This window comes from Notolepis coatsorum (assembly GCF_963971535.1).
Source record: "Notolepis coatsorum genome assembly, chromosome: 9".
Taxonomy (NCBI): domain Eukaryota; kingdom Metazoa; phylum Chordata; class Actinopteri; order Aulopiformes; family Paralepididae; genus Notolepis; species Notolepis coatsorum.
The window spans coordinates 128,065,986-128,089,650 of NC_140173.1; the positions used below are offsets into that span (position 1 = coordinate 128,065,986).

The 23,665-nt window shown below is 42.7% G+C and overlaps 1 protein-coding gene across 1 annotated transcript in view; it reads right to left on the reverse strand.

Moving 5' to 3' along the window:
• The window catches only part of LOC311234949 (mitogen-activated protein kinase kinase kinase kinase 3-like), a 113,729-nt gene extending 94,256 nt beyond the window's left edge, over nucleotides 1–19,473 (reverse strand). The window contains exon 1 of the mRNA XM_084322228.1: nucleotides 19,234–19,473. Within this exon, the coding sequence (XP_084178354.1) occupies nucleotides 19,234–19,332 (99 nt within the window). The 5' untranslated portion in view covers nucleotides 19,333–19,473. The remainder of the gene's footprint in view (nucleotides 1–19,233) is intronic.
• Nucleotides 19,474–23,665: the final 4,192 nt, after the last annotated feature.

Here is a 23,665-nt window from a genome sequence, read left to right on the forward strand (position 1 = left end):
AACAGTTTCAATCAATCAATCAATCAATAACAACATTAACCAGACTCTCGTTGTGTCTATTCTGCTAAAGCTAACGTTACCTCTCATTGTGTCGATTCTACCAAGCAACCCGGGTTTAACGTTACCTCTCGTGTATATCTGCTGACGTTAGCGTTAGTATTAGGCTAACAACAAGCTTAACACATCAGCGATCTTGTTGTGACACTAAACTCTCCGCTCGGTGGTAAATTGGATTGATGTCGGTTTTGTTTCATCAATAAAAGAGGCAGAATACACAGTGAATCCATCCTTTTTTGTTTATTGCACTTGGTGCTGTTGCAAACAAATCCTGAATGAAATGCATCCTTAGCGAGGCAGTAAAGATGGTGGCTTTTCTGCTTTTGTGCTGAACTTTTAGTATTGACTGATACATAGTACAGATGCGATCCACTTTTACTGAACAGTATCTATAGGCAAAGTCTTTCTGACAAGAACTCTGATCATTCTGCTGCCATCTTGATAACGGCAACTAAAAAGAATAAAGAGACTTGACCCCTTCTACACATGCAACCACTCAACAGCACAATTCCCAGCCTTTTGGGCCCATCCCATTAAACATTTAAAACATTATATTATATAAAACATTTTAAACTTACATTACTCAAACTATAATTTTACTTAATGTAAAATAACATCACATTCACTTATTTTCTCTGAATGTTTTGTCTAGTGTCCTCATTATATATAGTGTCTCTGGTATAGACTACATTGGTTTGAGGTCATTGAGCAAAACTGACTGAAATATAGGCTATTTTAAATAAAATTCTTTATACAATCGAATTGTGGATTTTGTGAATCGTTACACCCCTAATTCCTAGTTGTGTGTGAGTGTGTGTATGTGTACGGTCACGGTGTAGTAATTTCAAGCAACATTAATTAATCTATTTCAAGTTTCACCTAGGGAGCCAAAGAGAATTGCCACGTGCACAGTGTGTAAATCAGTAGCGTTAGTGGTGAGCTAATCCTTGGTGACTGTCATACACAGAACTGTAGAACTAGACACATGCTAATCCTAACAACCAAACCTGTTAATTTCACTGTGTGTGTGTGTGTGTGTGTGTGTGTGTGCGTGCGTGTGCATACCCTCACTGTTGAAAATAACTTATTTAAAGTATAGAAGGATCGAGGCATGATGGTAATTTAACATGCCGCTGTATGTGTGAAACAAAACACATAACTAATAAGTCATAGGACTTTGTAGATTAGGCTAATCATTTTGGTTGATTTAGTCTTTCCCTTGTGCTTTCTAGTGCTCACCAGAAAATAGGTAAACTTATTCATAATTTATTCCACCCAAAATATCACTACCGTTATTCCCTCGTCTATCTCACCAGATTCTGTCTCCTTGAGACAAACTGGCAGACAAAGACGGATCTTGTTCGGGAGGCCTGGCGGGCAGACTAGTTGTGACGGAGAGACTGACTGCATGGGAAGGAAGAGAAGGTCAAGAGGTCTAATCAGGCTTGTTTACCCTGACAGATCACTGTTTCATGATCTGTTAGGTCTATGTCTCTCTTCCACCTCTCCCTCTCCAGAGCCTCATTCACACATGAACCCTGGACGATGATGGGAGACTCAGGTGTTGTCACACACAGCAGGTGATTCTCCGTGACGGACGTGTTCTCGCATGTGAATTTACTCCGTTTGGTTTAGGCGAGGGGCAGCGCCTAGGTAGATCGAGGGCATGGCGCAGAAAAGGTACTGTACCTCCTCTGCCTGTGTACGGAAGATCATCATTTTATAGATTTATTTAGCTGGCGTGTAACTCGACATTGTTGCAAATTAGGGCAACCTCAATTTTATTTTCCTTTTTTTTTTTTTTATGAAAAATTTGTCAATGGGATTCTGTACAGAGTGAAAGAAACTAAAGATTTTACGCCATGAAACTGTATATAAATTGTTGACAGTTAATCCAAAACGTTTGTATTACTGAGAAATCAGAATACTCCCCTTTTCAAAGCATTATTGAACAAAAGCTGACCTATTTGATAATTATGACCGTGTAATTATGACCACTTAATAATAATAATCATTTCATACAGGCTAAAACACTGAGAAGCACACTTTTAATATAAATGTACGACTTTGCTGCAGTCTCGCTCTGCGCCTCCACACGGTCACTGGTTGGAACATAATGGGTATACCTGGCAAACTCGCTCAAATCTTGACGAGACACCTTATAATAAATACTATAAATAATCTGTGCGTTCAGTAGAAAGCCATCTGGCTGCATGTTAGCCTAGCTTAGCACAATGAATGGAAGCGGACATGGCCGGTTAGCCTAGGCATTGTCCAACTAACACCTCTCCCGAAGGCTAACCAGCCATGTCCGCTTCCATTCATTGTGCTAAGCTACGCTAACATGCAGCCAGATAGCTTTCTACTGAACGCACAGAGAGGAAACTGGTATCTATCTTCTTGTCTCTCTCTGGAGAATATGGTAAGCTAATTTCCCAAAATGTTGGCGTGTTGCTTTAACTATCAGTAAGAAAAGGCCAACTGTACGCAACATCGTGTACGGATCACGGTCAGTCTACGTTGATCAACACGCCCACTCAATCACTGGGTAAATTCTGCGAACAATTATCTGTGTATTCTCACATGGGCTCAGCTGGTCATTTCGTGGACTTAGGACTTGGGTGCTGGCCTGGGAGGGTAAACTCTGGGGCTGAATCATTTGAACATTTGTGTTCACACATACAGCCCCTCCTGGGCTGGCACTGTGTAGCTAAACTCAGAAGTCCAGTGCATGTGTGAAAGGGGCTTAGGTCCATCTGTCCATGACTCCCCTCTCCTCCAACTCTCCATCTCTCTATCCCTCAAAATACATCCAAGTGTATTGGATGTATTGCATGTATTGGACAATTCTTCATTGTAGTATTGTATTGTATTCTTCATTTGTCTCATTTAGAATCTGGTCATCAGCTACAAAATCAAAATTTAAAAAAGTTGCAGGTTGCTCAGAATAAAGCGGCTCGCCTGGCATACAGGACAAGTATTGATTTTATGCATGAACATCTGGCATGGCTGATGGTTGAAAATAAAGTATCGATGAGTCTTCTAATGCTACTGCGGAACATAATTAGCACTGGTAAGCCATCTAGCTTGGCTCAGCAGTTAGAAATGACTTCTGAACATGGTTACAACACTAGAGGGGCCGCTTCTGGTAACATCAGAACAAAATCAGCACCAAAATAAATTTTTCTCAAACTCACTGGCATATACGTCAATAGTACTCTGGAATGCTCTGCCGAAAAACATCTCATCCACAATACATAATAAAATTACTTTCAAAACAAATATTAAGAGATATCTTGCAAACATGTCAGGTATGTAACTGTTATCTGTGTATTTGATTTTTTTTTTTGACTGGAATGTTAGATGTGAATTTGTATACATTTTTTATTTGTGTTTTGTTTTTGTTTTTTATTCGTATTTTTTGTTGTACATTTTTACAATTTTTTGTTGTATTGTATTCGTTTTGTCCAGGACCCCAGGAAGACTAGAGACTCTTTCATGTGTCTCTCTAATGGGGATCCTTTAATAAACATAGGCAAAATTTGTCATTTGGTGTTTTCAAAGTCATTCTAGACCAAGGAACGAGGTCGGCCCTGCTGGGGTGAAAAGAGATTTGTCACCTACAGTATATTGATATGAAACAGCCTTCTTGATGCTTGCCTGAAATTAAAATCACCGTCTCCCAAATATGACGAGGCATAAAACCAATATATGGCAAATTTATTTTGGCACAGCGCTGTCCCAGTTTGTGCAATGGCCAGTTGGCCACCAGCGTCCTACCAGTTGCATCTTGGGGGTGCGTGAGCGGAGCCACGTGTTGTTGTTTTCAGCGGGAACACATACGTTTTAACGAAAACTACAGTATTTTCTAAATATATTCAAATATATTGAAAATATTCCCCAAAGAAATTTATTAATACTTTTTTATAAAGATTTTATAAAGAAATTATATTTATCAGGAAACGGGAAATAGTTTGGATGGGTATTCCCCAGAATCCTGCTTTCACAGGATTAAACCCTAATCTCCGCCTTTTCCTCCTCTCCTAGTCATCTATCCCTCTAATCTCTAATCTCGTTTAAATTACACCCCACCTTCCTCTCCTCTCTCTCACGCAGACTCTCTTTATCTTTTTTTTTTTATCTACTTTTTTCTCCCATTTTCAATTTTTTTCTCCCATCCCAATTTTTGTATAGTCCAATTCTACCCTCCCCTGTCTCGAACGCTGTTAGGCCATGCCTCCCACAAGCCGGCTGCAATGTGGACAAAGCCTTACATCACGTGTCCCCTCCGGTACTCGAGGAAGCAGCCATTGCATCTTTTCACCTGCACAGCGCGATCTTTCAGCGTCGGGGGTCTGCGTGGGAGGGACACGCCGCCCCCGTCGCTTCCTGATTCTGCTGCGCAAGCGCACCAACCGACCTGTAGGAGTCGCTGTCCACAACGTCCGATCCCCACCCATCACCAGCTTTCCCACCCCTAACACTGCCAATTGTGTTAGTATGAACGACCAGCCAAGCTGATAGCAATGCGGAGAGCTGGGCTCGAACCCAGCGTCTCCTGCATTGGTGGCGAGCGCCTTGCCCACTACACCACCTAGCCGCCCAAAGGCTCTCTTTATCTAATCCACCCGTTTGTTTTGGATGTGGAAGAGGATATCTTTACCCCTCTCGATTTTGGTCGTTTTAGGCAAAGTATTTGATCGTTTGCACCGTTCTGCCACACGGAACTGCGTTCTGGCAGCCTGAAGACGATACTTTTTTTTTTAATCCACTTTTTCTCCTTATTTTTCTATTTTTCCCAAATAAACGAATAAATTAAATTAAATTAGATACAACATGTTTGGGCTGTGCCTTCATCAGGGTAAATTAGAACAGCTAGCTACTGTTGTTAACCTATAGCTTGCCTTGCACTATAAATAGCCTGACTGGAACTGTCTGTACTCTGTACAGCCATACCATCCACAGTTGCTGTTAGCCTGTGAAGTCACATCACACACACTTCACACCCTGTCGCTACACTGGACTGAACAATCTGTGTGTGTGTGTTGTGTGGTGTGTGTGTGTGTGTGTGTGTGTGTGTGTGTGTGTGTGTGTGTGTGTGTGTGTGTGTGTGTGTGTGTGTGTGTGTGTGTGTGTGTGTGTGTGTGTGTGTGCGTGCGTGCGTGCGTGCGTGCGTGCGTGCGTGCGTGCGTGCGTGCGTGCGTGCGTGCGTGCGTGCGTGCGTGTGTGTGTAGGAGGGGGGGTACAAGCAAGGCACACTGTACAGAGCAGGGGGAAATGCTCAACTACTGGGGGAAGCCATGTAACTGTGCTCATGTGTGTATACGTGCATGAGTGTGTGTGTGTGCGCATGTGTTTTGAATGACGGAACAAGTAGCGCTAAATGACGCCTCTCTCGCTCTCAGACACACACTCACAGACACACACTCGCACAGAGAATGTTGTGTACTCAAGCACATCGCCTCTCTTGGCTACGACCGAAGCCGACATCCTGACGTTTGAGCCCAGCGCTGTTCATCAGGCCATCATGCTGGGTTGAGAGGTCAAAGCCATACAGTAGAACCTCCTTAACCCAAACATCAATCATCCAAATTACTGATACACAACAGGCAGCGATGTAAAAAAAATATATATATGCTAATAACTGTCCGCAGTTGAATTTTACTTTTTGTTTTTGTTTATGCATGTATTTTAAGGCAGAGGAAATCTAGACAAGCCCAGCAGTTGGTTACAAGGAAAGAAGAAACCTAAAAACATGTTGTATATTTCTATAGTGAAAGTAGTTCCAATAGTTCAAGTTTAAAGTGTTAATCCTTAACATTACAATATTCAGAAATACCATATTTGATATGATTTGATATTTTCCTCGCTGGCATTTTTGTTGCAATGGACCTCTCAATTGTTGTCGTCATTTCAGAAAAGAATTATAAAAATGAATCTTTGGTTAATTTTTTTCCACCTATGGCAAAAATAAACAGTGTTTTCCTTTCTCGTTTCCCAGCCATCTTGTCCTTTAGACTGCATTGGGGCTGAGAGGTAACAGGAGGATTATATGTTTTGCTAACTAGCCTAATTTTAAGAGCCACTAAAACTAAATGACCAGATGTTGCCGTTTCATTACGCCCCAGCTATGAGAACACACTGAGGCTGCTGATGTCGGGGGACCTGAGCTGCTATGCTAAGCTAGTTTTGGCTAGTGATTTTCCCTTTCTTAAACCCCTGCCTCATCAGAGAGAAATCAATATTTATTTTTTAGAAGACGTCGTTCGAGGTAAAGAGTCAGTGTGAACCACAGACAAAGCTAGTTAAATAACCCATTAATTTCTGTGAAGCTCAAACAATCAGTACTTGCAGGCTTGCAGTTGCAGCCATACCATATTGTGTAGGTTCATTATCTTTGACAGAGGTATAGGCGGTTTCACTGGAAGTCTGTTGCTAGGCAACAGTTTGGACCCAAATGTATTTCCTGTCAACTATTGCATTAGCTAACATTGCGTTACATCCCAATGACTTTGCTTCCCCACCCGATTGGTCGATGGGTTTCAGGATACCTGCACCCAATCACCCAATTCACCGCACCCTTCATGAACCCTGGCTGATCATGTCTTTCTCTCACTCTCTTGCATTGTGATTCGGCCTCTGTTGTGGTTTGGGCCGTTTGTTTGAATGATCTAATTTCTAATGTATCTTACTTTGTTTTGCTATACATTTAGTTGGCAGTTGTTTTCTCTTCTGCCTTGTATTATATGACAAATGTGTGTTTTTCTCATTTTCAGGAAGCACCGATGGGGTGAGCCGCTTTGTTGTTTTGGCATTGGCTCACCCTTGAGTTGATGCAAGCCATTCTGAAGAAGGTGTGTTCACACCGAAACGTCATGATTACAGGTTGCCAATAAATTTGGAAAAACCTGGAGTGCGTGCCTGGACATTGTTTCCCTATTTTTATGTATGATATTAGAGGTTACAGCACCCAGTGTCAAGTCTAGTGAGGTGAGCGCGTTCTACTACTTTTTTCATTTTTTTTACTTTTCTCACCCTTGAGTTACCTGTGCTTCCTTTATCAATAAATATCCTTTTTGTGTACAAACCTGGTCATCCTTTCTGTCAACCAATATTTATGTTACAGGCAGCACTTTTATCCTTAGACCTCAGGGGTCGTTGTAACGCACTTAGACCTCAGGGGTCGTAACACATTGCAACAGGAAATACACTTGGGTCCTTTTAGAACGTTATTGTTGTGACTTATTTATTTTATAATATAAATGTATAAATATAATTTTATAATTTTACTTATTACAAGCAATAAAAGGTAAACGTTTCAACTTTAAAAAGGTAATTATATCGTAATTCTTTACTCGTTTCCATGGTAACTACTACAATACCCATACGCCTTGTCAATCTTTGACCAATCACAACTACTCTGACGTTGGTGTCCCTTGTACAGTGGGGCTCTGCAGCGAGAGAGACTGCAGTAGGGCTGCAGCACGATTCTTGCTAAAATGTGAATCACAATTTTTCTCTCTAAGAATTGAGATCACGATTCTCTCACACGATTCTTATTTTGTCATAATTCTTTTTAAATTTAATTTGTATGTAAACATTTTTTTTTATCAGCATAATTTAGAAATGAGATTGCATAGGTCTATGAATCGAGATCGCGATTTTTTCCCCCCGATTAATTGTGCAGCCCTACTCTGCAGCAACACCTACAGTAGGCCTACACCATCACGGGCCTGTGGAACACCTACAGTAGGCCTACACCATCACGGGCCTGTGGAACAACACCTACAGTAGGCCTATACCATCACGGGCCTGTGGAACAACACCTACAGTAGGCCTACACCATCACGGGCCTGTGGAACAACACCTACAGTAGGCCTACACCACCACGGGCCTGTGGAACAACACCTACAGTAGGCCTACACACCATCACAGGCCTGTGGAACAACACCTACAGTAGGCCTACACCACCACAGGCCTGTGAAACAACACCTACAGTAGGCCTACACCACCACAGGCCTGTGGAACAACACCTACAGTAGGCCTACACCACCACAGGCCTGTGAAACAACACCTACAGTAGGCCTACACCACCACGGGCCTGTGGAACAACACCTACAGTAGGCCTACACCATCACAGGCCTGTGAAACAACACCTACAGTAGGCCTACACCACCACAGGCCTGTGAAACACCTACAGTAGGCCTACACCACCACGGGCCTGTGGAACAACACCTACAGTAGGCCTACACCATCACAGGCCTGTGAAACAACACCTACAGTAGGCCTACACCATCACAGGCCTGTGAAACAACACCTACAGTAGGCCTACACCACCACGGGCCTGTGGAACAACACCTACAGTAGGCCTACACCACCACGGGCCTGTGGAACAACACCTACAGTAGGCCTACACCACCACAGGCCTGTGAAACAACACCTACAGTAGGCCTACACCACCACAGGCCTGTGAAACAACACCTACAGTAGGCCTACACCACCACGGGCCTGTGGAACAACACCTACAGTAGGCCTACACCACCACGGGCCTGTGGAACAACACCTACAGTAGGCCTACACACCATCACAGGCCTGTGGAACAACACCTACAGTAGGCCTACACCACCACAGGCCTGTGAAACAACACCTACAGTAGGCCTACACCACCACAGGCCTGTGAAACAACACCTACAGTAGGCCTACACCACCACGGGCCTGTGGAACAACACCTACAGTAGGCCTACACCATCACAGGCCTGTGGAACAACACCTACAGTAGGCCTACACCACCACGGGCCTGTGGAACAACACCTACAGTAGGCCTACACCACCACAGGCCTGTGGAACAACACAGTAGGCCTACACCACCACGGGCCTGTGGAACGACATCTACAGTAGGCCTACACCACCACAGGCCTGTGGAACAACACATACAGTAGGCCTACACCACCACGGGCCTGTGGAACACCTACAGTAGGCCTACACCACCACGGGCCTGTGGAACAACACATGGAACATCAAATAATCAAGGACGACGCAGCGCAAGCAGCAGTGGGCTTATAGCCTGCACTGCCCTGCAGCCACGATGACAATGCAACGTGAAAGAGGTGGAGAGGAAGAGAGGCACTGGGGACATAAGTAACGGACATTTGGACACACAGCAATTCGGTCCCATTACATCACACCTATGATGATCAGTCTTAAAGAGGAAGAGGGCCGATTCTCGCGGCAATCTGAGGCCATTTAAATAGACACTTTCTGTCCAACGGCTTTTTTTGTTTCGTTTTTAGATAAGAGATAGAAGAGAGAACCTTATTGTGCCTGGGGAAAGGACACTGTGTTGTAGTTAACAGTACCTGGCTTCAGAATGTACACAGAGTTAATGAGAACGAGAACATGGGGGGGGGGGGGGACTAAGGATTATAAAATAATATAACCATAACATATGAGATAAGAGAGATTATTAAGCACAGGATTTACCAACATACAGTAGCCACTACCTATTATGATTAGTTCATTATTCAATACCCTCCTAGCTGAACTAGCCCACTAAGTCATCTGTAATGATGATGGTAAATGGTAAATAGGACCGCATTTGTATAGTGCTTATCCAAAGCGCTTTACAACTTATGCCTCACACATTCATTCACACTGACGGTGGAGGCAACCAGGCAAGGCGCCAACCTGCTAAATCGGGAGCAGGGGTTAAGGGTCTTGCTCAAGGACACTTCGACATGCTGCCGTGAGGAGCAAGAATCTAACCGGGAACCTTCCGCTTGCCAGATGACCACTCTACCTCCTGAACCACTGTCAATGAGTCCTAGATGAACTAGCCCACAAAGTCCTGAATGATTTGTTCATTATCTAATACCAGAGTCCTAGATACATTAGACTAGCCCACTAAGTCATCTGTAATGAATGATTTGTTCATTATCTAATACCAGAGTCCTAGATAGACTAGCCCACTAAGTCATCTGTAATGAATGATTTGTTCATTATCTAATACCAGAGTCCTAGATACATTAGACTAGCCCACTAAGTCATCTGTAATGAATGATTTGTTCATTATCTAATACCAGAGTCCTAGATACATTAGACTAGCCCACTAAGTCATCTGTAATGAATGATTTGTTCATTATCTAATACCAGAGTCCTAGATACATTAGACTAGCCCACTAAGTCATCTGTAATGAATGATTTGTTCATTATCTAATACCAGAGTCGTAGATAGACTAGCCCACTAAGTCATCTGTAATGAATGATTTGTTCATTATCCAATACCAGAGTTCTAGATAGACTAGCCCACTAAGTCATCTGTAATGAATGATTTGTTCATTATCTAATACCAGAGTTCTAGATAGACTAGCCCACTAAGTCATCTGTAATGAATGATTTGTTCATTATCTAATACCAGAGTCCTAGATACATTAGACTAGCCCACTAAGTCATCTGTAATGAATGATTTGTTCATTAGCCTATACCCTCCCAGCTGAAGGCAATATTAGTATATATTACTAAGGCTGTCAAAGTTAACGTGTCATTAACGCCACGATACTTCAGGTGTATTATTTATACTCTCATTGATACTATGTTTGAGAGAGGGGGGGGGGTGAGAGAGATGAGGAAGGGGCAAGAGAGAAAGAGAGCTGGGAGAGAGTGTGTGTGTGTGTGTGTGTGTGTATGTGTGTGTGTGTGTGTGTGTGTGTGTGTGTGTGTGTGTGTGTGTGTGTGTGTGTGTGTGTGTGTGTGTGTGTGTGAGAGAGAGAGAGAGGGGGGGGGGGTGGGGTCCTCAGCCCTTGTGTGGGTGAATGTAACAAGTTCATAATGTTTTCTTTGCCCTATTATTTCATGCACACTTTATTCATTGTTTTAAATTAGTTATAAAAAAGTTATTTTGTGCAGCACTCTTGTTTTGAATTTGATGCAAATTTGCAATGCATGAGGGTCATCCTTTTGTGTTAAATGGGTGCATAACGCAAGCATTTGTTGACTCTCATGTTGATAAGAGTATTAAAACTTGAAAAATATCCGTTTAAGGTAGATAAAATAATATATTTAAAAAAATGCAATTAATTCGCGATTAATTGCGAGTTAACTATATGGACAATCATGCGATTAATCAGATTAAATATTTTAATCGATTGCCAGCACTATATATTACCCATCTCAATTGCCTCAGAAAGTTGCCGGCATGTATCACAGCCTTTAGAGTCTGGCTTCTCAAACTATGGGGTTGACCCCAAGAAGGGGTCACAGGCCTACTTCTGTCGGGCCCCATGTGACAGCAACGGCACGTTTTAGTGGCGCGTGCTTCACAGCCAGAGCCAGAAACTAAACCTCCCATTTGGATCCTTGAAATGTTTAAGACAAGTAGCTGTGTTTTATAATAAGCACTGAGTGGATAGAGGCGTCCCCACTAATGAACTAACAACAGGAGGAAAAGAGAACCATCAGAAAGAAAGAAAAACACAGGATGGTTGGTTGTGAGCCGGTCACTTCAGCCATCTGTGTGTGTGTGTGCCTTCTGCTCTACCTTCTTCCTTTGCATGAGCAGAACAATAGGACGTACACACACAGAGAGTCATCCACCCCTAGACACACACAAGTTCAGTCACACACACACAGGAAGTTGGGACCACTACATTCCAAGGCCATGCCTGCCCAGCTGTGCCACACACACACACACACAGCTTCAGCCAATGCGTTCAGACTGTTAAGTACATTAGGCCTACACACACACAGCGCCATCTTGAACTGTCTATACTGTAGATCTACTGTGCACAACTTTTGTGGGGAATTTAGGGGGGGGGGTCAGATCGCTATTATATACAGCCTAGGGCAGTCAGCAGGAATTTGTTTTTCTTCACACATCCCTCACAAGCCGTGAAAATAAAAAAGCAACATGTTTAATTACAACCAGGCACTGCAGATGAATTGGCCATAATTGCTATATTTTTTTTTGGGTATTTCAATTTTATCAGACAACATACGATGAGGATTGACAAAAAGATGTGTGGTGAAAGAAATCTAGGATCGAGATTATATCTCAAATTTAAATAGTTGGTTGGTCGGTCCACAAGAATGCCCCCACCCTCTAGCGGCCACAGTTTTGCCCTAGGAGGCCGAAAGGTCATGGAGGTCAAGTGTTGGTGTGAGGGTGTGTGTGCGTGTGAGTGCATGCATGCATGCATGCAGCCGTGGATGCCTGTGCGTATGTGTTTGCACTGCAGCTATTGCAGATTATTTTCTAGTTCAGTCTTGTGATGGCTTCAACTTTCTCACAATCCCTTAAAAATTAACACACCAACGTTATGGGAAATGCGTAGCGTCTTCTCCAAAGTCATACAAGAAGATAGATACCACTTTCCTCCCTGTGCACTCAGTAGAAAGCTGTCTGGCTGCAAGCTAGCCTAGCTTAGCACAAATGAATGGAAGTGGATGTGTAGGGACAAGCCTGGCCAATAACACCTTTCCCAGAGTTTTAAATTAGGCTAGCCACTTCCACATACACTTCCATTAATTTGTGCTATGCTAGGCTAGCTCTGAAGAAGACGGTACGCACATTTCCCATACTGTTGCTGTGTTCCTTTAACTATAAATCATTATCTTGCTAAATCCTACAGATTGCCAAGATTAACCAAACAGAAGCAGTCGCACAATACACAAGCTGTAACACAAAGATTAATAGAAATCTAGAATCTAATCTATCAAATTGCCTAGATTCCCAGGGGAGGGGTTATGACACACAATAAACAACTAATTTCAACTGTAGAAGGCCCAACTTGAGGAAAGTTGAAGAAATAATGTCTGCTAGAGGTCTGCTCTCCTCGCTGTGATGTCACCCAGAGGAATTTCTCAGGGTGCCAAATGCAGCTGAGCCCTTAAGACGCAGAAGACATTGGTGAGTTACATGTCCAATTATCAGACATTCTCCTCACAACAGAACGATAGGATTAAGGTTGAAAATAAGTGCACTCTTGAATATCAACCGATACGGAGTTCCGATCCAATCAATTACTATTACTGAATATTAGGGATGCACCGAATATTCGGCCACCGAAAATTATCGGGCGAAAATGGTTAAAAGGGGCACTTTCGGCCGAAAGGGTTTTAGCACCGAAAAAATATCACTGAATGTCAAATAACAGGGTTACGTTCATAACCTAACGTGTTGTTGTGATGACGTAATCAAAACGCGACTACAGACATAGCATGCGCAACGTGTAACGTGAGCAGCTTGGCAGCTCTTCCTGCAGCAGGGCTGTACACTGCGACGAGATGATCGCGAATTGCCCCTTTAATTGGCCGTTGCGATTGGTAAATATTATCTGGGGGCGGGCTTGCGAGTAGTGCTTTCAAGCCTTGCATTCGCATTTCACTCCTAAATTATCCAAGGCGTGTGATGACGCGATGACGTCACTCACGCGAGCTGAGCAGTGAGCACTCAGCAGGTATGATCAGCGGGAACAATCGACTGAGCACTCACTCTGATAGACTGGCTGACTGTCTGATTCATTTAGCTATGAAGAAAAGTAAAGTTAGTATTGCTTCATATTTTCGACGCGTTCGACCTCCTATAGTGAGCCGAACTGAACTGAACTCAGACACACGGAGAGAGCTGCGGCGTCTGCTGCTCCTCCTCCCTCCCGCACCCATGGCTGTTGTAAACACTAGTCTCTAGTGGGACACTGGGACCTCGGTGAGCCTGCCAGCCGGCTAGCTACTGATATCAACAAATGCTCCAGCAAGTCTAGTAGTGCATGATAGCTCGCGTTAGCTCACTGTTCAAAGCTAAACGTCCCATTAAACTAAATAGCTACAGATAGCTCCTGATATCAATGTCTTATAACACTGAGTCGATGCGTATTCGAGCTGAGGGCACGCTGAATATAGTCAATAGGGTCCAGCTGCAGCGCCGGAGAATCCTGGCCGTAGCTGGAGGCTACAGTATAGGGTCCAGCTGCAGCTCCGGAGAATCCTGGCCGTAGCTGGAGGCTACTCGAGTACACACAGACAGTGGAGCTGGTTGCATATAGCGAGCATTTTGACTTGTTGCGTGGTGGCGATGTCTCGCAGATAATACAACTACAAGTATGATTATATAATATATATATTTTATTAAAAAAAAATTTAAACTTTTTTTTAAATCAAAAACAATCGATATAAATAATGGTAAAATTGTTGTTTAAAAATGTGCCCCTAAAAAATATTTTTTGCCCCTAAATTTCTCATTTAGGGGCAAGTGTGCCCCTAGTGAAAAAGCTTAGCGTACAGCCCTGTACAGCCTGTGATACCAACTCCTCTTGGGAGTCACGCTGTTTCTATGTAAACCCTGCGAGCAACGCATCCAATAAATGCATCTTTAACATGCTTTATATCCTCGCCATTACTATATGCCTGTCGCGGTTAAAAACCTTTTTAACTAACGTTAGCGTTAAGCTAGCTAACACCGCTTCCATTCCTCTTTCACTCGTCTCTCGTAAGCTACGTGTAGGAGCCGTTCTTGAGTTATTTAATCTTTGAGTTTGTATCATGCAATTATTTGAATTATGAAAATGAAAACTGATAATTTGATTGACAAGTCATGATATTATTTACACTGATTATCTTATTGTAACTATTCTTATGATTTGAAACTATGTGCACTTTCCCTTTAAAGAGACCTACCTGAGCTATCCACCTGTGTAGTTTACCTTGATAAGGGGTGGTGGCTTGCGTGGGAGACGTGGACCGGGAAAGCAAACAGTTTTTGTACCGCACGCACAGACGCACTGCACGCAACGCACGCATGTATTAGATATACGAGTTTTGTTTGTTTTGCAGCTTGGAAATAAATGATTGATTCATTGTGACAGCCAAACGGATGGATCAGAATCTTTATTATGTGCGCGTAGACTAAAGATATCCCCGGAGTGGAAGTGGCAAATACGAAAGGCAAAATTGTTTGTAAATAGCCACTATACTACGTCATCTCCCGCTAAGAGTCACGGGAGATGTAGTAAATACAACAGTCCTTCCATAATTCCATGAATTATGACAGTAGCCACTACAGTAACATCATTAAGTCTGCTATAAGCTATTATCCCTCTCGTGTGTGTGTGTGTCTTTATGCAGATCTTTATGCAGTTTTAAAGCACCTTGGCTTTGTTCTGAATGCACTTTGTTGTAGTTATCCTACAGAGAAAATAAAATGCACTTGACTTTAATGCACATTTTGTTGTATGCAAAGAGAAAATGTTTAAATTGTACAATCTTTCAGCAGTCAGTCTGGAATTAATGTATGCATTCAAAAGTGCTGAATAAATGTTGTATGGGCCCATAATAGTGATTATTAATATTATTTAAGTTAAGTTTTGCCATAATCATGTCTTTTGCCATAATCAGGTAGCTGAAAAAATAAAAGAAATACATTATATATATTAATAATTTTCTGCCTTTCGGCATTCGGTTTTCGGCCAACTGTTTCCTATTTTCGGTATCGGTTTCAGCCAAGAATTTCCCATTCGGTGCATCCCTACTGAATATGGTATAGACTGAGTACCGATCCAATCAATTACTATTACTGAACGGTATAGACGTAGTAGACCATTTGTTACTGAACAGTATAAACTTAGACCATTTGTTACTGAATGGTATAAACTAGGGCTGGGCATCTATTTTCAAATAGTCATTCAATTATAAAAAAAAAAATCAAATAGTTTATGCGACTAACATTTATCTTCTTTTTTTTTAACCAGTACCTACACTGTGTAATGTATTTAGGGGACCCCAATTAAATGTTACACCACTGAACAGCATGCTGGGTAAAGCTCACTAGCTAGCCAGATAGCATAACAGCTGGGAAAGGCTCCATAACTACAGTTCATTCAAGAAAGAGAGAGCGGAGATGTTACACTTTGTTTCATTAAGCTCACACATTTCAAGCATCAGTGAATTAATGCTTTTGTTCCCAGAAATAAGGTTAGGCTGGTCCGACTCCCAAAAATCTAACACTAGCCAATTAGCAATCAGTAGCCAGCAAGCTCACTTCTTTGATTACCTCACGTTTGCTATTAAGTAAAAACAAAACCATACATTAAACATGGAAGCTCAGACATTTCAAGTATCGGCGATGTAACTTTCCGAATTAATAAGATAAGATATTCCTTTATTGATCCCCTTGGGGAAATTCAGGCATCATAGCAGCATGGGGGAGGTGGAGGGGAGGTACAGGTAGTAAAAACAAGCAGTGTAAACAATATAACAAATCAATATAATTAACTAACTAACTGAAATATACAGTATTCACATAAGGTACAGTATGCATAAGGTAGTATTATTGTCCTTTTAGGTTCCTAGTAGTTGTAGTTGGATGTCTGGCAGCAGTCCCTACTGTTGTGGAGCCTGATGGCCGCTGGTATGAAAGACTGGCCGAGGTGGTTAGTTGAGTTGCTTTTGTTCCTGGAAATAATGTTAGTCTGGTCAGACTCCAAAATATATAGCTGTTTGCAATGACAACAGCCATCTAGCTTGCTTGATTATCTCACGTTCGTTATTAAGTAAAAACTAAATAATATGTTAACGTGGGGGGGTATAATGGTATTTGATGGTATACTCTTCCAGTATAAATTACAATGTGATATATGACATCTTTTCTGTAATTTCTTTTGTATTTATCTTATACAATTGTCATGGTCCAATTGCATTCAAATGTCTATTTTATTTTACTTTTTAATACTACTGCAAGGAATCTTTATACACTTAATATACAGTATGTATATATATTAAAAAAAGATATTATGACATATATATAGATATTATGACATATATATATATAGATATTATGACATATATATATATATATATATATATATATATATATATATATATATATATATATATATTGTGGACAACGGCATAGTAAATCCATATCTTTGCATGGATCCATGACGGTATACCTTCATATTTCAGTATACCTTCCAGTCCTAATAACCTGTCATTGGCCTGATTGTATTAACTGCATCCCCTATCATGACTTGATGGTTACTGCATGACTGTACCCTTTAAAATGTCACCAGACAGGGTCAGAGCACTTGATGTGCTCCTGATGCAGGTGGGGCTTCAGTTCAGTATCTGTTGCTCATGGACAGTAAGATATGGTGCACACAGACTCTCTATCAGAAAAGCCCTAACCCCTAGGTCTACGACTACCCCTTTATTCCACAGTCCTACTGTGCATTTCAATATTACTAGTCCTATCTATTCCATACTTTTTTAATAATCCGTCACACAACCTGTAACAGCTATGCAGTAGGGTTATTCCCAACCCCCACCACCAAGATGTCAATTATGATGAATTGAAAATGGAGGACCCTGATGTAAACAAGACGAAAGTCTTTCTCTGGTCTGCATCCCCTTAACAATTGTGTGTATTGAGCTGTACTGTACCCATTCTGCAATCTGTTAATACAGTTTTCAATCAATCAATCAAGAACAACTCAAATGAATCAGTATCTCTGTAAATGACCGTTTGGAACTAGTGTAGAGATTGTGGTGGGTCAATTGGTGGTCTATATCTAGACACATTGATTGATATCACACTTAGCCATAATCTATTTTAATCAATTAAAGTCTGATCAAATGGAATTGGAGGGGGGCTGGGGGATGTCCATTATAATTTAATGAGAGTTGTGCAGATGTGTCCATAAAATAATGTGGAAAATCGCATCCCTGCTATCGGGAAACTGTGTGGCTACTCATTTTATGAATTAACCAACATCAACAAGTCCTCATTAAACATTTTAATGAATGCCAAATGCCTCACCCCACATAGCTGGCTGTGAAATTAAATTCCATGAGACACAGGGCCTGGTGACTGCGCGCGCACACACAACAACAACAGCGCCTGGTGCGCGCGCACACACAACAAGAGATAAAGCTGGGAACGAGGTTAGGTGCGTGCGCACACACACAACAACAGCAGCGATGGGAGAGAGAGTGAACGCTTCTATCGTAGCTGCATGCTGCTTACAGTCAACAACATACAACTCCGCCACACAGCACACAATCTGCAATCACATCCACCAATAGCCTAAAGCAATAGCCCAATATTATAGTTACAGAGAGGGGGCTAAAGTGTTGGGCTAATTCAATGTTGAGACTACGATGATTATTATCTACTCCGATGATTCACTAGATGCGCCCACAGCTCAAGAAGGCCTTGTGTACATTGTTGATCCTCCTCACTGTAGCTATAGCCACATCTTTCAACCCAAATCACGACTGCCTCTTAGACTGTATATAGCATCAGGCAAGAGTAGAATAATTACATGGGGTCCCCCCCGGTTCCTTCACAATAAGACATTTGTTTACCACAAAGTGACAACAAGGGGGGGCGATACTGGAAGTGTAGCTAGCCCCTTTCGTGACTGATGCACCGAGTGAATCCACAGTCACTTGCTCCTCAATAGCAAACCAACCTAGATTTACCATGAACGACTGCTTCTAACCGAACCGTTCGTTACACAAGTATCACAGAGAAGTTTCAAAGGTACTCACAGTTGCACGAGGGTTTCGGACAGAGATACGGGATGGTTTGAAAGCTCGGCGTTGCTAATAAACATTTTAAATATATTTTCTGAACTGGTCAACACTGCTCAAAACGGATTTAGCTGCCTCATGCGCCTGCGCTGTGATCACATGCGCATGCGCACCATGCACCCAACGCTGGAAATAATGCAGCGTTGACCAGTTTATAATTATTATTTAAAATGTGTATTAGCAACGCCGAGCTTTCGAACCATCCCGTATCTCTGTCCGAAACCCTCGTGCAACTGTGAGTACCTTTGAAACTTATCTGTGATACTTGTATAACGAACGGTTCGGCCAGAACCAGTCCTCCAGGGTGAATCTAGGTTGTTTTCCTATTGAGGAGCAAGTGACTGTGGATTCACTCCGTGCATCACAGTCATCACGAAAGGGGCTAGAAGTGTAGCCAGCTGTCAGTGTTTCACAGCACATTCACCACCAGCTTCTAGGCCTCTAGCACTGTGTTGTTATTATTATATTAGTTACATTTGTGTCCATACGTGTGGCGAAATACGTGCGTGTTGTTGTCATTTTGCTCAAATGTTAGCACGACATCAGCTAGTGCGAGTTATATCTGTTATTATCTCTCCCCGGCTGCGGGTTAGTTACCTTGTACACATCTCCGTAGGTGCCGCTTCCTATCCGCTGGATCAGCTCGAAGTCCTCCTGCGGGTTCCGCCGCGACAGGTCGACGCTAGAATTCATCATTAGTGTTTAGGGTCCCGATCCAACCGATCGTGTGTAGTAGACGGGCCACCAGCACGGAGAGAAATGTGTGGAAAACAAACGTTAAAAAACATACGACGGCGGCGTCAGAGGAATCACAGCCCGAACCCAGTGCGACTTCAACATGGCTTCTTCCACTGCTGCTGCTGCACAATGGGCATGCGCACGAATGTTGGCGTACATTCGCCACTGACTGTTGTTCAGGGAGAGAGAGAGGGAGAGGGGAGCTGTGTGAGGAGACAGTGATGGACTGGTCTGGGACCCGTGACTGTGTGGAGAGTGTTCGGCCAGCTTCTTCTCTCTGGTAAAGAAGAATACCCTGAAGACTCTGGCAGGAGCACTCATTCAAGGGTACTACGACTATGCTTGCACCTCATGGTACCAAAGCACCTCAAAGCAAGGCGCTAAAAACAAAATTACAAACATCACAAAACAAACTGGTCAGACTACTGCTTGACCTTACTCCTAGAACCCACCTCACCCCTGCCCACTTTGACAACCTAGGATGGCTTAGAGTAGACGACAGAGTACAGCAACTTGCAATGGGCCTGGTCTACAAGATACACTACACGACCAAGGTACCCATGTTTGTACATGTCAAAATACTTCCCAAAGGTCAGTGAATACCACGATCACAACACCAGAGGGAGCTCCACAAATCATGTTAACTTAAACCCAGATTCGGCTCAAACAAGGGACTAAACACATTTAGCAATTATGCCACATCAATGTGGAACGCCCTACCCAAAGCTGTAAAGGAATGTGAATCACTACCCACTTTCAAAACCACTCTCAAAGAATGCCTACGGGAGACTGCAATTCGAAACAGTGAATTGTCATGATATAATGATAATCACCTGTTATTTACAACCACCTGTTGTTTGACTATAAAGATGTTTGCACTTTGCAGTGATACTGTAAAGAAGAGAATGTTGTGCGTACTGGTAATTCCCACATGCTGAGATCCCACACATTCTAGAGATATGCAGGCTTGAATCCCAAGTCACTGCAGGCATATATGGTATATATATATATAGAATCATAAAGCAGCACTGTGGCGCTACTATGGCTATCACTAAAGTAACAACAGCAATAGACCTTTTTCACAACAGACATTTTCCGTGTCATAGCAGTGTAAACGCATCCGTAACTAATAATAAGATTATAGTTCCATTCCATTTAGGTGTGCCAGAGTCATTCCAGTGAGCCAGCATACACTATACCAGGGCCCTGGCACTGGCACACCTAAATGGAGCAGAAACAATATTAACCCTTTCACTACCAAAGGGTTAACACTTTCGCTGTGACAATACAGCAGCTTAACCCTTTCACTGCCACACGACAAAGGGTTAACCCTTTCACAACCACACTACAGAAGGTTAACCCTTTCACTACCACACTACAGACGGTTATGTGAAAGGTTAACCTTCTGTAGTGTGGTAGTGAAAGGGTTAAGGACAAGGTTATTTGCAACAGCTGTGTTTACCCATCTATTACACTTCACAGTGTCTGCTGTGAAAAAGGTCTATAGAACACTTGCCTGCATAAACTCAGTCTTTCTACAGTTCTTGGGGAGGCAGTCGGGACCACAGTCAAGTCAAAATGTTCCTGAAGCCAAGTTAGCCTAAATCTGTTGCCTATATCATCAACTATAACAGTAGCTCAGGTTACAATTCATCTCTACTGGCAACAAAGAAGCACAAAGAATCATTCATGTTTTGGGGGAATGACTTAACGAGTAAGCTCTGTCTAGTGCTGCCATGGAAACCAGGCTAACGGTGGCAGATGGGTAGAACAATAAGACCTCGTTTCAGATAAAGAGGATGAATAGTACAGCCTGACTATAGGATAATGATAAGGAATTGGTTCTCTGCCTGCCTGGCTTTAGGCAAATGTATCAAAGTAGCCCGGCCTGATGCCTATGTAACCTATATGTATGGTCACATTTTTTTTTTTTTTTTTATCACATTTTTTTATTATTAATTACATGAAACAAGACAACACATTAACCACAATCACAATACACAGAACTTCACAGGAAAATAACAAAAACAATAATAATACAGAAATAACAATTTATAAATTATAAAGACAAAAAGAAAATAGAGTTCAACCTTTTTAAATATTTAAATTTCAAGGGGTGCTATCTAATAAATTACCAAATAGTGAAGAAATAGCTAAATAGCTGCCCCCCAATAAAATCCCCAGTTAAATTCAAGACATAACAAAAGACAAGACAGACAAGACTATGGTCACATTTTATGTAATTTTGTTTATGTTTTTATTTTGGGAATGTTATTTATGTGAGAGAAATATTCTAATATGAGCCATAATTATTGCGTCTTGGTAAAACTAGTAATGTGCCCCATCAAAACGTGAATGAATGAATGAATGAACATTTTATTTAACAGATTGCAGAATGGGTACAATACAGTACGGCTCAATACACACAATTGTTAAGAGGATGCAGACCAGAGAAAGACGTTTGTCTTGTTTACATCAGGGTCCCCCATTTTCAATTCATAGTGACATTTATGACATACACAACATACATGACATTTATGGCATATGGATATACATGACATACAGGTATTTAGTACTGTTACATTTGTGACATATACGATATGCAAATATACAGTACTGTTACCCATAGATCCTGACAGATAGATAGATAGATAGATACTTTATTAATCCCCTTGGGGAAATTCAGGGTATCTCGCAGCTCACATAGTATACAGACATTGACCGTTCCCATACAGTTATTGCACGTTATGTCTGCATCATGAATTAAAAATAAGTACATGATAAAATTCAATTAAATCATACCCATCAATATTAAATTAAATGTGAGCGTGATTAGATAAAAGCAGGTGTATAAAAACAGGTGTAAAAACAGATGTAAAAAACAGGTGTAAAATCAAGTGTAAAAACAGGTAAAAACAGGTGTGTGGGTCAGAGGTCAGGTCCCCCGCACTATAATACGCTGTTGTACAGTCTGATGGCTGTGGGGACAAAGGACCTCCTGTGCCGCTCAGTCCGTGAGTGCAGGGAGATGAGCCGTCCGCTGCGACTGCTGCTCTGCCCCACCAGGGTGTGGTGGAGAGGGTGGTTGGTATTGCCCATGATGGCCAGCAGCTTGCTCTGAGTGAGGCTCTCCACCACGGTCCCCAGTGGGTCCAGTCTCCTCCCTACCACTGAGCCAGCCTTCTTGACCAGCTTATCCAGCCGTCTGGTATCCCTGGCCGTGGTATTACCACCCCAACAGACAGCGGCGTAGAGGAGCACACTTGACACCACTGCCTGATAGAACATAAACAACATTTCCCCACACACATTAAAAGACCTGAGCCTCCTAAGGAAGAACAGCCTGCTCTGTCCTTTCTTGTAAAGCGCTTCCGCGTTAGCAGCCCAGGCCAGCTTATCGTCCAGGTGCACGCCTAAATATTTGTATGTCTGCACCGTCGCAATGTTGTTTCCTCGTATGCTGACTGGTTGCAGAGGTGGTTTCGACCTGCGGAAATCCAGTACCATCTCCTTGGTCTTTTTTGCGTTCAGGAGAAGGCCGTTCCGTTCGCTCCAGTCGCTGAAGGCTCCCACCTGGTCCCTGTACTCTCCCTCCTGTCCCTTCCTCACACACGCCACAATCGCTGTGTCGTCCGAGTATTTTTGGACGTGGCAAGACTCAGAGTTGTAGTTGAAGTCTGCCGTGTAGAGGGTGAACAGGAACGGAGCGAGAACAGTCCCCTGTGGAGCCCCAGTGCTGCTGACCACTGTCTCCGAGACACAGTTGCCCATTCTGACAAACTGTGGTCGGTCTGTCAGGTAATCTGTGATCCAGGAAGTGAAGGAGGACAGAGTATATACATATGATGGGGAGGGGACTGTACACATTAGGAGGGGGTGGGTGGGTGGGTGGGAGAGAAATATACATACGGTGGGGAGAGAATATATACATGCGGTGGGGAGGAGACTGTCTATTAGGAGGGGGTTTGGACATTTACGGTGGCCAGTTTCGAATTGCAGCCTCCCGTAGGTGTTCTTTTATTTATTTATTTTTTTTATTATCTTTTTCCCCCTCCTTATTTTTGCCGATTAGTCGTTATGTCAATTCCCAACCCCCTTCCTGGTTGTTGCGCACTTTCCCCTACTGTTGGTCCGAGAGGCCGGAGACTGTCACATGCTTTCCTCCGATGCATGTGCAGCCAGCCGGCAGCCAGCCTGGCCGCGCAGATTCTCACCGGGAGAGTGTAACGTGTGGAAGGTCGCACTACCTCTCCAGATCCTACCCTTGCTGAGCAGGCGCCCCGACCAAACT